The sequence below is a fragment of the Debaryomyces fabryi genome (assembly GCF_001447935.2).
Source record: "Debaryomyces fabryi strain CBS 789 chromosome Unknown contig00035, whole genome shotgun sequence".
Lineage (NCBI taxonomy): Eukaryota > Fungi > Ascomycota > Pichiomycetes > Serinales > Debaryomycetaceae > Debaryomyces > Debaryomyces fabryi.
The window spans coordinates 31951-46296 of record NW_015385461.1 but is presented as its reverse complement, the minus strand read 5'-3'; the positions used below and the strand labels follow the sequence as shown (position 1 = coordinate 46296).

General features: G+C 37.1%; 6 protein-coding genes across 6 annotated transcripts; 4 read left to right on the top strand and 2 right to left on the bottom strand.

Annotated features, from left to right (window-relative positions):
* Positions 1–1890: 1890 nt before the first annotated feature.
* AC631_02158 (allantoate permease family MFS transporter) lies at positions 1891–3456 on the bottom strand (the record flags this gene model as incomplete). The annotated part of the gene is made up of 1 exon (XM_015610988.1): positions 1891–3456. One exon carries the CDS (start codon positions 3454–3456, stop codon positions 1891–1893), a length of 1566 nt encoding a protein of 521 aa, XP_015468186.1.
* A 1864-nt stretch (positions 3457–5320) lies between these two features.
* On the top strand, positions 5321–6736 carry CSP37 (Csp37p; the record flags this gene model as incomplete). Its single annotated transcript, XM_015610987.1, has 1 exon — positions 5321–6736. One exon carries the CDS (start codon positions 5321–5323, stop codon positions 6734–6736), a length of 1416 nt encoding a protein of 471 aa, XP_015468185.1.
* A 217-nt stretch (positions 6737–6953) lies between these two features.
* PRS (putative proline--tRNA ligase) lies at positions 6954–8684 on the top strand (the record flags this gene model as incomplete). Its single annotated transcript, XM_015610986.1, has 1 exon — positions 6954–8684. The coding sequence occupies one exon, from the start codon at positions 6954–6956 to the stop codon at positions 8682–8684; it is 1731 nt and encodes a 576-aa protein (XP_015468184.1).
* A 154-nt stretch (positions 8685–8838) lies between these two features.
* AC631_02155 (Arf family guanine nucleotide exchange factor) lies at positions 8839–9024 on the bottom strand (the record flags this gene model as incomplete). Its single annotated transcript, XM_015610985.1, has 1 exon — positions 8839–9024. The coding sequence occupies one exon, from the start codon at positions 9022–9024 to the stop codon at positions 8839–8841; it is 186 nt and encodes a 61-aa protein (XP_015468183.1).
* A 788-nt stretch (positions 9025–9812) lies between these two features.
* Positions 9813–11861, top strand: PIN4 (Pin4p; the record flags this gene model as incomplete). The annotated part of the gene is made up of 1 exon (XM_015610984.1): positions 9813–11861. One exon carries the CDS (start codon positions 9813–9815, stop codon positions 11859–11861), a length of 2049 nt encoding a protein of 682 aa, XP_015468182.1.
* Positions 11862–12777: 916 nt separating this feature from the next.
* Positions 12778–14328, top strand: PTC2 (type 2C protein phosphatase; the record flags this gene model as incomplete). Its single annotated transcript, XM_015610983.1, has 1 exon — positions 12778–14328. One exon carries the CDS (start codon positions 12778–12780, stop codon positions 14326–14328), a length of 1551 nt encoding a protein of 516 aa, XP_015468181.1.
* Positions 14329–14346: the final 18 nt, after the last annotated feature.

Sequence of the window (14346 nt, the reverse complement as noted above, 5' to 3'; positions counted from 1 at the left end):
AAGGAAAATGTGTGGATTAAAGCGTATCCTGCAAGTTCCGAGATGCTGCCTGATAATGTAATAATTTTTTTGGGCCAAATTGAGAATACTCGGTAGCGAGTAGGACCCCTTAATATAGGTCTAGAGGTGACTAGAGGATAATTTGGGACTGAAATTGTTGGGTAAGGATAAATTCAAGCAATTATTATAGGATTTTTTTATTTGGTGTTGAATAGATGTGGATTAAGTATAGTAGGGATGTGGAAATAATGGAATAAGGAAATGAGCACACAATTAAATAACAAGTAATACTATTGAGCAGGATTCAATGAAAATTTGAGATTATGAAAGAGCTGTTTTAGGAATGAATGTCCTTAATGTATGATTTTATTTTTCTGTTTGACATATAATCTCGCTTAGAAAATGTTTTGCGTTGAAATTAGGTCTAGTCTGTATATTTGCTACTTAGAATATAAATCTTGTATAGGCCTATTTTATTTTCATGGCTATAGCAGCATGATGTTAGTCAACAGTTTATAGCAAGTTGCAAGAATATTTGTACCATCGCATATTGATTTGAGCCATGGTCCGAACTAAAAGTTCAACAATTACATGGATTGAGGAATCTTATTATTTCTTTATAATTTCAACAATAGCCAACAGTAATTGAATGTATATTAAATACTACTCAAATTGATGATGACAGCGTTGATGTGTTTGGTGCAGAACAATTGACGCACGTATATGATAGAAATGTAAATACTATTCAAATGATTATTGGAGAATAGCACAAAAGTAAAGGAGTAATAAGAATGCTCCACACCTAAATGATAGTTTAATAGTCATATGTAAGTTATACGTCATTACAAGGAATACCTAAAGTCAGGATTTTGTCATTAACCAATTTTTAGATTTTCTACTTCAGTATTCATACTTGCATGCATCCGTTTATTACGGGTCCAAAATGCCAACCATATTCAAAGGAGCCTTGCCAATGAACTGGAAGACGTATGATGAAATTTATATAAACTATTAAAGAAAGCATACAGGAGCCAGTTTAACTAATCAAGAATCTGATCGGTGCTTACAAGATACGACATGGAAAGACCAATGTACCTCTAGTTATCAAGCTTATCCCAGTTACCATTGATGTACATTGGGAAATTTGCAGTAATAAGCATAATAAGCATTCTGATTCAGAATAGCCATTTGTTGCCTCACGTATTCCAATTTTCTTTTCGGCCATGATGTAATTCAATACATCTCCATCCGTTGTAGTACTAGCCAACTTCCCACTATGAGGGGGCATTATAGACGTTATAACTTTATTCTCTGAATCGACTTTCAAACCATATTCGACTACAATATTTTCCACGTTAAATTTTGCTTTTTCCTGATTTATTCATTATGATATGGATGTTTAGCTACTTAGTAACTTTATTTAGGACACCTTCGACGGATAAGAAAATATTTAATCTCCACATTGAAGAGTCAAGAAATTGAGGGGCTTTAAATCCTTTATGGAATTGGAGTTTTAAGATTTAATATCTTTCCCCAAATCATTATTCGCTGCTCCACAAATCTCCTAATTTTAGAGTCAAGCGCACTCTGATGAAGCTGCGAAAACAAAATTATGAGCGGAACGAAATACCGAGGGGGATTTGAGAGTATTCTTAACCGCTAAGAATAACAATAATTGTGCTGTGTATTATGACTAATCGAAACTCTATGGCTGCAAAGAATATGCCGAGTTGCTAAGATATCAATTTGAGCTTTGAAGATACAACTGATTGGAAAAATAGATACTTTGATCGCTTGATATCAATCATTCAAAAGTCACAAACAAAGAAAATAAGCAATAAAATTGTACAATAAATAGTTAAGGAATATTAATAGATATACCATATTCAATCACAATGCGTATCTGAAGTTAGGGTTTTGTTTATCAGTTAAATCAGCGAATTCAAGATTCTCAACTTTGGTAGTAAGATTTGCATCTAATTTTTTATTACGAGACCAGAATACGAACCAGATGCAAAAGAGCATGCATAATGCAACTAAAGTACAAACTACAATTGCTATCTTACCACCTGCATATCCAGGAGCTTGAGCTTCGATGAAGGTTTGTGGTCCTATCAAATTTCCAACACAGTATGCAATTAAATTAATAGCATTGACTGTGATCTTTTTAGTATGTCCTGCGGTATTAGAAGCAATGATTGACAACAAACAAATGAAACCAACCGGTCCAACATTCCAAAGACAAAGACCGGCGAATTGTGCCTTGTGTGGACCAGCAAACGAAAGCATGCAAGAGCCAATTATACTAATTGAGACTCCGAGGGCACCCCAGAATATCCGGTAGGGAAAAAGAAGTGTTCCACAAGCAATTCCAATACAACCACAAGTCATGCATGCACCCTGTGGCATTTGCATCAATAATGATTCTGAAAGTGAGTAACCCATACCTGAGATCAAAATACTACTAAAATTAGTCACCGCACCATTTGGAATATTGTTGGCTATCGTGAATATAGCAAAGAACCAAGTCTGAATATCAGTAACAGCTTCAATGAATTGGTCCTTCTTGAAATTCTTGTTTCCAAAACCTTGCTGATTTGATCTGATTCTCTCCACGACAAGAGTTTTCTCTTCATCACTTAAAAACCACGCCTTTGTTGGAGTATCAGGTATATGGACCATGACCACGAAGCCAAGAGCAATTGTTAAAACACCAGTTATTATGAATAATAATTTCCATGCTTCAATTGAATACGAATCTGCGTTGACAAAAAGGTTATACGAAATTGCTCCTGCGCCAATAATCTGACCAATACCGTTACAGCCGAACCATAAGGCAGTCCTGATGAATTGTTCTTCTTTTTTATACCACTGACTGGTTAAAATGACGAATGCTGGCGTAACTGCACTTTCCAACATTCCCAATATTGTCCGTAATGCAATAAATCCAGCGTATTGAGGAACTGAATGCATACACAATATAAACCCCCATATAATGATGAAAACTGATACAGTCTTTGCTACTGGGAATCTTTGTAATAGAAGAGATACTGGAAATTCAAATACTAAGTACCCTAGATAAAAAGAAGTTCCACTCCAGGAATATTGGTCACCAACCATATTCAAATCCTCTCTCATTCCCATAATGGATGCGAATGAGTTGGACATTTTGTCAATAAATTGAAAGCAGTATAATAAACACATAAGTGGCATCAAATATCTATCAATTTTTCGAAGTATTCTTCTATTTGTCGCCTCATCTATGTTTAGCACATTTTCATCCGCAATGTAATTCAAAGCAATATCTGTATCATCGGTAATATTAACAAATTTACCGGTTTGCGGTGATCTTATCGAAGTTATAAAGTTACCTTCTATATCAGAGTTCGGATTTGCATCTTTGCTTGCATTTGAATGCACCAGAAAGGTTTTATCATTGTGGTTTTTATAGGTCATATTCATTAATGTTCTCGAAAATCCCTTTTGAAAACTTTAGGAGTTGTCCTATTTCGTCGATATTTAAATATTTTGAACATAGAGCGGGATTTAATCCCACCTCTTAGGCTACATTATTGGAACAATATTTATCGGTTTCAGAAGATATCACAGTTCTATTTTCCGTTATATAAAATTAAATCGCAAGTAGAAACTTGACTCGTGATACCCCAGTTCAGAGATACGGTTGAATGATACGTTACCAATGGCGGTAATTCGAGCTAAATGTAGATGAAAATTATGCAACACATACGGTTTTTCTGTCCGCAACAAATTGTGGAGTAGCTATGGAGCGCGCAAGATTTATCAAGCGAACCAAAAATTGAGATGATTGCAGCGATACATCGTGATGGTTAACCAATAGTAACAATTGTATAACTGACATATAAAGCTTGTAAATATTAACTTCTGTATGAGTAATATGAGAGACCTCCATTTCGAATATATGGGCTTGACGAGACCCCACCTCTAGTTTTGCACACTCATTATTTTTTGTGTTGATCGGAATCTCTGACCGTTACCGGGAAGTTTTCCTGCTACGAGTAATCAATAGATTAAATAATAATTCTTGAGAGACATGCACTCGTTCATGCACTCCTTGCGAATATAGTGTATAGTGTTATTTTATACAAACGATAATAATTTTGACCAAGAGAGATTTCGTAAAGCTATGGTTCTCAACCTACTTGGATTTTAGGCGATAAGTAATCTGATTTATAATTATATAAATATAGCAAACTGTTTAAGTCTTGTTTCGTTGGTATTAGGTATTCCTTTTAATCATTTACGATTAATTAGTGGACTACTGACCATTACTCCCATTTTCCTCTAATTGGAAGACTTGGGAAAAAAGGTTGTGGAAATTTTAGTTAGCCAAAAAAGGTTCTCTTACACCCAAAACACATCAACTTTGTCCGTACAGATCATGAATATCAGTAAACTGGAATATGATGTCGAGTTCCTACATTTCGTTCTATCGCCTGCAACCTCTTAGTTTTTCGCACCTTGAGTCAAAACATCCCTACACCTCTACCTTCTCATGAAATATACCAGCCCCAAGAGAGTCCGTTTATTTTAGACATTTAAGCGATTTATGGAATTTCTTGCGACCCTCGTTCCTGAATCAGCCGAAGGCTCCTTTTGAATTTTTTGTTGAATCGGACACCTTACACACAAACACGAAACTGAGCCTATTGTGGCCCTGTATCATTCCTTTTTTATCACATGAATTTCATCTGATGGTTGATGCAATCGATCAGACTACTAGTGTGAACAAGTTCAGTAAAAACCACCATTACATCTGTCTAACTCCAGTGAAACTAGTCTACCTTAACCATATCTATTTCTCTGGCCTACAGTAACCTTATATCGATCAATTGACCCTATAGAGTGTCTATATTACCATTCTGACTACATATTTCATTCCTCTCGTCCCTATTGTACGTCGAGAATCTCTCTAAAGCATCTATACGAACAACTCATCAACCACACATGCTACAAACATTTAGTAAACGTCAATTTAATCTCTAGACCATATAGATAACCTCAAGTCCATCAGATTCATTGATTTACGTCCTGGTGTGCTACGAAAAGCCGTTGGCATAACGCTTTTATGATTTTCATGTGAGTAGTTAATACCGAAAATTTTGGAACTTCCTCGTGATTCGGATAGCAATCCAACAGATCATTTATTTAGCAATCGTTTATAGCAATCCTTCATACGGATTACTATATATAAGCATTCGGGAGCTCAATTGACGGTATTTACGATTTTTGAAGTTTTTTAGATTAAGAATTTAAGAAACTTATTTAAGATACTGGAATTATGTCAAAAGGTACTCAGTATATATTAGCGTTAGCTGCAACTGGTGGTGCAGTTTATTGGTATGACCAAAATGTTCAGGAACTTTTTCCAAGACAACAAAGAATTCCACCTCAACCAGCCTCTACTGGAGAAAAAATCAATCGTAACATAAATAGACAGGTTGATAAGTTGGATAATAAGAAGAACGAATTATTCGACAAGGTTTCCAGCTTCACAAGCGAACAGCAAAAAGAAGCACAAAAGGCATCGGAATCTACACTTGACTCAATTAAGCACTCGAGACTTGTGAACAGCATCAGTGGCAGTGCTAATGAATCTGCTAGAAGAATTGATTCTGCTTTGGACCAAGACAAGAATGTCTTGTACAGGTTGACAGACAAATACATTGACTTGGTCAATGACATTGGTGGGTCAACCACAAGTCAAGTTGACCAGTTGAAGTCAACTGCTAGAAGTGACAAAAAGCGTGCTGAAGATAAGGCCAACTCTTGGTTCAACTGGTTCGGAAACAAAAAGGACGAAGCAGCTGACAAGTTAGACAATAACTATGACCAAGCCAAGAGGGACGCTGAAAAGAAGAAGAATGAATGGTTCTCCTGGGGCTCACAAAAGAAGGATGAAGTAGCCGACAGAGCCAACGAAGAAGCTGAAAGACTCAAGAAGGAAAAGAACGCTTGGTCTGCATGGGGTTCTAAGAAGACCGATGAAGTTGCAGACAAGGCTGCTCAAGAAAAGAAAGCTTGGTCATCCTGGGGATCCAAGAAGGCTGACGAAGCTTCTAAGAAGGCTGACGAAGTTGCTGACAGGGCTGCTGCTGAGAAGAACGCATGGAGTTCATGGGGATCCAAAAAAGTCGACGAAGCTACTGAAAAGGCTAACGAAGAAGCTGAAAGACTCAGAAAGGAAAAGGATGCCTGGACTTCCTGGGGATCCAAAAAGGTCGACGAAGCTACTGAAAAGGCTAACGAAGAAGCTGAAAGACTCAGAAAGGAAAAGGATGCCTGGACTTCCTGGGGATCTAAGAAGGCCGATGAAGCTGCTGACAAGTTCAATGAAGAAAGAGAAAGAGTTAGAAAAGAATGGGAAAACCCAACTAATACATCTAACAGGACTGCTTATAACAAGGGAGCCAGAGCATCTGATGAGGGTTTCGGAGAAGCTGGTGATCCATTGAGCGCGACATACATCCAAGGTAGAGAAAGAGCGATTGGTAATTTTGAAGCTGCTAAGAAGAACTTGGAAGACTTAACCAAGAAGGCCAATGACAACGTTAAGTCTCTTTTCCAAAAAGCGGAACCTTCATCCGACGAAAAATTGAAACAAGCCCAGGAAGATTTCAATAGTGCATTGCATCACTTGAGAAGTTACGGAAGCGATGTTGTTGAACAAATTGAATCCAAGTTTAGGAAAAACTAAGTTATATAGATTGCAATGTAATATTATTCTTACTGAATTATGTTTCTTGAACTCTTTTAATATATATCATCAATAAAGACTATATCATCATTAAATATTCGAAATACTGTAGTAATGGAGTATCATACTGAGCGTGAGAAATTTATGGCCTGAAAAATTAGTTACATTTGAGTGCTATCTATCGGAATATCGAGGAAATATTTTAAACTTACTAAGCATGATAGGTGTGAGGGCTAGTAGATATAGACACTTGGCTATTCGATCAATTCATACGCCTACAGTTCCAAAGTTATATTTAAACAACGTTGAATTATCAGGAAATGATCTAAGAAATATACCTACACATGAACTATTCACTAAATTTGGATTTATACATCATCCAAAACCCGGGCTTGTTCATTGGTTACCTGTGGGCCTAGCAATATCACAGAAGGTTTCACAAGTGATTCATCATCGTATGCGTGAATGTGATGCTGAGGAAATAAATTTGTCTTTATTGTCTAGTTCACAATTATGGCAGGAAACGGGTAGATGGGATAATACTGAACTTTTTAAGCTAAAGGACTCTTCGAAGAATGACTTCTGTCTTGTTGCAACTTGCGAGGAAGAAATAACAAAATTGGTAAGCTCTAATATAAATTCCTACAAGAACTTACCGTTATTGTATTATCAGATTAATGAAAAGTTTAGAGATGAGAAAAGACCAAGAAGTGGTTTATTAAGAGGGAGAGAGTTCTTGATGAAAGATGCATATTCATTTGATTTGAACGAGGAAGCGGCGATGGAAACTTATAATAAAGTCGTTGATGCTTATTATGAAATATTTCAGGATTTGAAAATACCATTTGTAAAGGCTGACGCTGATACTGGAGAAATTGGGGGCTCATTATCTCATGAATGGCATTATTTACACAATGTTGGCGAGGATACTTTATTTACATGCGATGAGTGTGGTAACAGCTCGAACATAGAGAAAACATTATCTTTTCCCGAAGATGTTGATGAATCTATCGATGTGTCAGTACAGTACTTTATGACTAAGGATAAGGGAACGTTAGTGTGTGCTTATTATCCAACAGAAAGAAGTATCGAACCAAGCTTTGTGAAAGAAGAGATTCCAGATTTGGACTTGATTGAAACTAATCAAGATACAATTTTGAATGAATTCTCGAACGAAGATACATTGATATCTAAGAAAATCATCCGGATTATGGATTCGAGATTAAATCTGAGATCGAACTTTCCAGACTTCCCTATTAAGTTCATAAATAGATCGTTAATTACCACCTTAACGGATATTCCTATTGTCACTGCAGTCGAGAACGAAATATGTGCCAAATGTGAAGACGGTCATTTAAAATTACACAGAGCCATTGAAGTGGGACATACGTTCTATTTGGGTGATAAATATTCGGATCCTTTGAAGTGTGAAGTTGAAGTTCCAAATACAGAAGGAGGCCTGACATTCACCAACGTACTTATGGGATGCTACGGAATAGGAATCAGTAGGATAATTGCGGCTATAGGTGAAATTAATAAAGATTCAAATGGTTTCAGGTGGCCATCTATTATCGCTCCTTGGAATGTAACTGTCGTACAAAGTCCTAAGTTTGACAATTCCAAGGGTTCTCTGGTTTACGAATTATTGAATGCGGCCGGTATTTCATACAGACTTGACAACAGACCCAAGATAGGCTTGGGAAAGAAGATCAAACAATCGCATATGGTAGGAATCCCATTGACGGTCATACTTGGTAACCAATTCCCTCTCGTTGAAATCGAAATCAGAGGTCGCAGATACACCGATGACTTACAGTGGAAACGCCTTTACGAAACCAGGGATTTTGAATGGGAAATAGTGACCGATGCCGAAGGAAACGATATCAAGCACTTGGTACACATTGACGGCGTGGCTAGCGCTATCAATTCCTTATTGATAGATATGTAGTTTATATTACCGTGTACATAATTAACTTAAAATACATTATATAAAGATTAGTGGTGCCAAAAGGAAACCTTGCAAGTAACTATAATTCCTGTTCATATTTACTTCTCGTTCTTATTAGTTCGCTGTTCTTTCATCGTGCTGGATTCCTATTATCCTAAGACGAAAATTTACCGGTAATCTTAGCAAAAACATGCAAGATAATTACAGAGAAAATAAATCCAACTGCCAAAAATAACACAACCAATGGGTCGACTCTCAATCCTTGTGCTTCGTCGGTGAACAATTTCATCATAGTAGCAGACGATCCTCCGGCTCCGGCTGATCTAGTCGATAATGGCATAGCATTGGTAGATTGTGCCTTTTTATCTGCTGTAACTCTTCTCTTGGCTGCGCTTCTTAATCCCCCTGGGGCCTGAGCTGATGATGACGACTATAGCGATGTTAGTATATTTATGTCCACATAATTTTTCACTTCTTTCGTTGTCCAAATATCCTCATATCTGGTCCTAATTTGATCCGTTTTTACGCCAAATTGAACCAGTTCTCTCACACGTAATAGAAATTATTCAAACGCACATACCATATTATTCTAGATTATATTACTGTTAGTTATCTAAATAGGATTATATTCTTCCGTATTGCCTTAGCTGTACACGTAAACATTCTGGCAAGTCGTTCAACGATTTTGTGTCACTTTTCACTTAACAAAAATTTTTCTTTTTGTGTAATATTTATTTTGCACTGGCGTTGGCCTTATAATGAAATTTATGAAGAGATTATATTGATTTGTTTGTCGTTTAGTTAGTTAGAAAATTATCTATAACTTATAGCAAGATATTCGGCAGAGTCAGATAACTTGTTCAGCAGGCATATTGAAAATACGGATTTGTAAAAGCGACAATAAAAATAGTTGTTGATAAATCAAAATCCAAAAACATATTCTGAGCCAACTAGCAATAAAACACATTTTAGGCTAGAGATATATAGACAGGAAGCGATTAATTCCAATACGGGGCTTTTCAAGTGGAAATAGAAAGGGTTAGACAGCTAAAACCACTAATAATACAAATCGTTGATACGGCAGTTTAGCTTCGGAATAATAAGATACGAGATAACCAACGGACAAATATGGATTTGAGAAATCTCTCGAGTACGCCGAACCAGTTGGATTCGGTTATGCAGCGTCGTCCTTCGTTGTCGTCATTGTCGTCGGCATCAGGGTACGCTTCGTCGAATTACGGTGGAAATACCACACCCCAAATCAGTAAGCTGAGGATGTCGCAGGGCAGGAACTTTGGGAATGGAAATAGTAATTCGAGCACCAATTTACAATCAGCATGGTTGAATCAGGGCCCAATTTCGTCGGGGTCTAATCAGCCGCTGAACCCGTCTAATCAGCATGTTGTTAACACAGTTGGTCCTTGGGTTGAACAACAACAGGCACAACAGCAAGCGGGAGTCGCCTCATTGAGCGGGCTTGATAACAAAGTTATCCCGCTGAACTTGAATGACAAGAATTCGAGCAGTATTAATGATAATGATAATGATAATGAAGTTAAACAAAATGCAGCTAATGACAATAACGATGATGATGATGACATTGATGATGATGATGAATTGATTCCAACTGCTATCGTTATTAAAAATATTCCATTTGCAATCAAGAAAGAACAATTATTAGATGTGATGACCAAATTGAACTTACCGTTGCCATATGCTTTCAATTATCATTTTGATAATGGCGTTTTCAGAGGTTTAGCGTTTGCCAATTTCACTCTGACCGATGAAACGTCCTCAGTAGTTGGCCTCTTGAACGGTAGAGAAATTGGGGGTAGAAAATTACGTGTGGAATATAAGAAGATGTTACCTGCGCAAGAAAGGGAGAGGATTGAACGTGAAAAGAGAGAGAAGAGGGGACAATTAGAAGAACAACACCGCTCGACTTCCAATGCATCGTTAGCTTCTTTATTATCTGCAGCATCAACTACTGCTGCTACCAAGAACTTGAGCGTCAATGGAACCTCCAACAATCAAACTGAGAGATTATTTATTACATTTCCAAGCACTAATGGAAACTTACCATTACCGCCTTCAGAGTTGAACTTTAATGACCCTGAAATTTTAGAATTATATGCTCAGTTGATTCTTTATCGTGATGATGTGTCTAAATCCATTTTCGAGTTAGCTTTTCCGTCATCTTTGAGTATAGCTCATAGAAAGATTTTGTCTATATTATGTTCATACTTGAACTTATTAGAGCTTTATGACAACGGATTAATCATAATCAGAAGAAAGCAAGGTCAGCAACCTGTTCACTTAACTCAACAATCATCGGCACCTCACCATTCTTCTTCGATGATGAATTTGAACCAATTACAGGGAGTTGTATCCAACCCTCCAAATGGAGTAGCTCCAGCGGCGCATCCTGAATTATTAAGATCACAGTCGCAATCTGCGTTACAGATGCCGAGATTAAGACAACAGTCATCGACGCCTATCCAACAGAATTTCCCACAGTATCAGCAGCAACCTCAAGTGCAACAACAATCTCAACTCTCGCATCCTCAAGGTAGTAGTTCGCAATCACAATTACAGCAACTGCAACAATCGCAATCGCTGCAACAATCGCAAAGACCTTTGTATTCGTCAAATATTTCTCAGGTTCAGCCTTATAATATGTTTCAACAACCACCTGCGGGCCATGGTCAAAGCCAGCAAGTTGCAACACCAACTATGGGTTCATCTAGTGCGGCTGCCTTATTGAGATCTTCTAATAACAGATCTTATGTTGACGTCAGATCAACACCGCCTTTATCTACTACGTTTTCCCAACAACCTCAATCCGGTAATGAATCTCCTACCCCCCAACATTATCACTTTGGAAATACTAATGCAAATCATCAAATCAGTCAGCCAACAACACCATTGGCTAACACAGATATCAACTCAAGATTTGCGCCATTCGGCCAACATGCCCACTTGACTGGAAGTTTTTCATCATTACACAACTCCACCAATAATGCATCCCAAGGTCCCTCGAACCCTCAAGCATCTCAACAAAATGAAGAATTCGCTGACTCTGAGGTCTTTGCCAATAAATTCAACTCCATCAATTTGTCTGGCAATAACTACGAGAATTCAAACACGTCCAATTCGGGGATTTGGGGCCCAAAATAACGAATGAATGCTTCCATGACTTCAATGTAAACTTAATTTAATTTTAAAGAATATATTAATGATCCTGTGTTATGATAATTTAAATGCTCCTATCGTGCAGAAAATGCATCCATCATTCTTTCCAAATTCCTTTCATTCAAAAATAAACCCGTCTCCAATGATCTGACGTGGGAAATTATTATCTTCGGGAATCTGCTTGACAGTACCCCTAATAGATATGATCCAATTATAGAATTTTTATCCGTTGTTATATTATTTTTTTTACCTTCTTTTTTGTTTTATCATTCATATCTCAATTGAAACATTATATATCATTAACTAAATACGTCGTTGTTCCATTTTCAGCCTGTACTCAAACTCAATGGTATTAAATCATCCATCCGTTCTGATTCTCTAACACTAGGTATTATCATAAATTGCGTTCCTCTACGATTTCTTCCTTACTTTTCTGAACATCCCATTCAACTACAATCCAATACACTTAGCCTGTCTTTCCCACTCAGCACCATTCCTCACATGAACATATCAGACGACTAGACACTAGTATAGATTGCAAAATTTCAATAAGTATCACGTGTTTGCTCTAAGCGAAAAAGAAATCAAAAAGTGGACGATGATGGCACCTCAAATTTTATCATAACAGTGTTAATTAAATTAAGTTATAATAACCTATCACAAATTTAGTTTGCAGGAAGAATAATCGGTGGATCAGATAGCTATTACATCAATTAAACTAAGTGTACATTTTTGATTAAATATTTTGAATTTAAAGAGTGTTGATTTGAAGTAATCAATCTGAGAATTTTTGGGGTATATAACGTATTTCTAATTTTAAACATACTGTTGAACAGAATTTTTATTCATAAGCTCATATAGTCCATTCTAGTTGTTATAATAATTAATAGAGGATTGAAACATGGGTCAAATACTTTCACAACCAGTAACTGAAAAAATATCAGAAAATGGTATCGACAAACATTTGGCATACGGTATATCATGTATGCAAGGGTGGAGAGTCAATATGGAAGATGCACACGCTACCATATTGAACTTATACGACTTGAAAAATGGGGACGGTAAAGGAGCAGGCTCGCAGAAGGCACAAGAAAGTTCGTCGTCCGACAAAAGTGGTACGGACAATGACACGACTGAGGAGCACATTTCGTTTTTTGGTGTTTACGATGGACACGGAGGTGAAAAGGTGGCTATTTTCACTGGAGAGCATTTGCATGAAATAATCAAGTCAACAAAAGCATTCCAAGAAAAAGACTACGTCAATGCATTCAAAGAAGGGTTTTTAAATTGTGACCAAGCTATTTTAAACGATGATGAAATGAAGGAAGACGATAGTGGATGTGCTGCTGTTTCTGTTATTATTACACCAGGACAAGTCATATGTGGTAATGCAGGTGATTCGCGAAGCATAATGTCGATCAATGGTTTTGCTAAGGCATTGTCTTATGACCATAAGCCATCTAATGAAGGTGAAAAGAGCCGTATTTGCTCGGCAGGTGGTTATGTTGATATGGGTAGAGTCAACGGTAACTTGGCTTTATCGCGTGGTATTGGTGATTTTGAATTTAAGAAAAACATTGACTTACCACCTGAAGAACAAACAGTCACATGTTACCCAGATGTCATACAGCACAACTTGGATTTGACTAAGGATGAGTTTGTAGTGTTAGCATGTGATGGTATTTGGGATTGTCTTTCGTCTCAACAGTGTGTTGAATGTGTCAGCAGGGGTATTTATGAACGTAAGCCTTTGCAAGACATTTGTGAAGAAATCATGGAATTATGTTGTGCACCAACAAGTGACGGTTCTGGTATAGGATGTGATAATATGTCTATATCTATTGTTGCTTTATTAGATGAATCAAAGAATGAATCTTTGGATCAATGGTACGACAGGGTCATTAAGAGAATTGAGCTTTCCCAATCTAACGATGAAGAAAGTAAAGTCTATGGTAAGATTTCCCCTGAATACAATGATATTTATAAACAAATGTATGGGGAGTACTTTGACATTGGTCAACAAGCCCAGAATTCTAATACTAAATCTGCTGGTAGCAACTCGAGCTACTACTCTATGTTTGGTGGTTTACCAGGATTGCGTAATGGACCAGGACTCAACCAAAATGAAGACGAAGAAGATAATGAACTTTCCACTGAACCTACTGAAGAAATTCAAGAAGACGGTACTGCCGCTGACTTGGCTGGAAATGGCGCTATTTCCTTACAGAAATTGTTGGCCAGCAATGCAATTACAAATGAAAACGGTGTTATCTATTTAGATACATCATCAGCGCAATCACTTTTAGCCCACTTTGGTATGTCTGGTGAAGGTGAAGAATACGAAGAGAATGATAATGTCCACGACAAACATATTGAGGAAGAAGAAGTTGAGGACGATGATGAGGAGTCTAAATCCAAAATTGAAGAAGAACCACAAGATGATGAAAAATAATTAGAGGATAATATTATT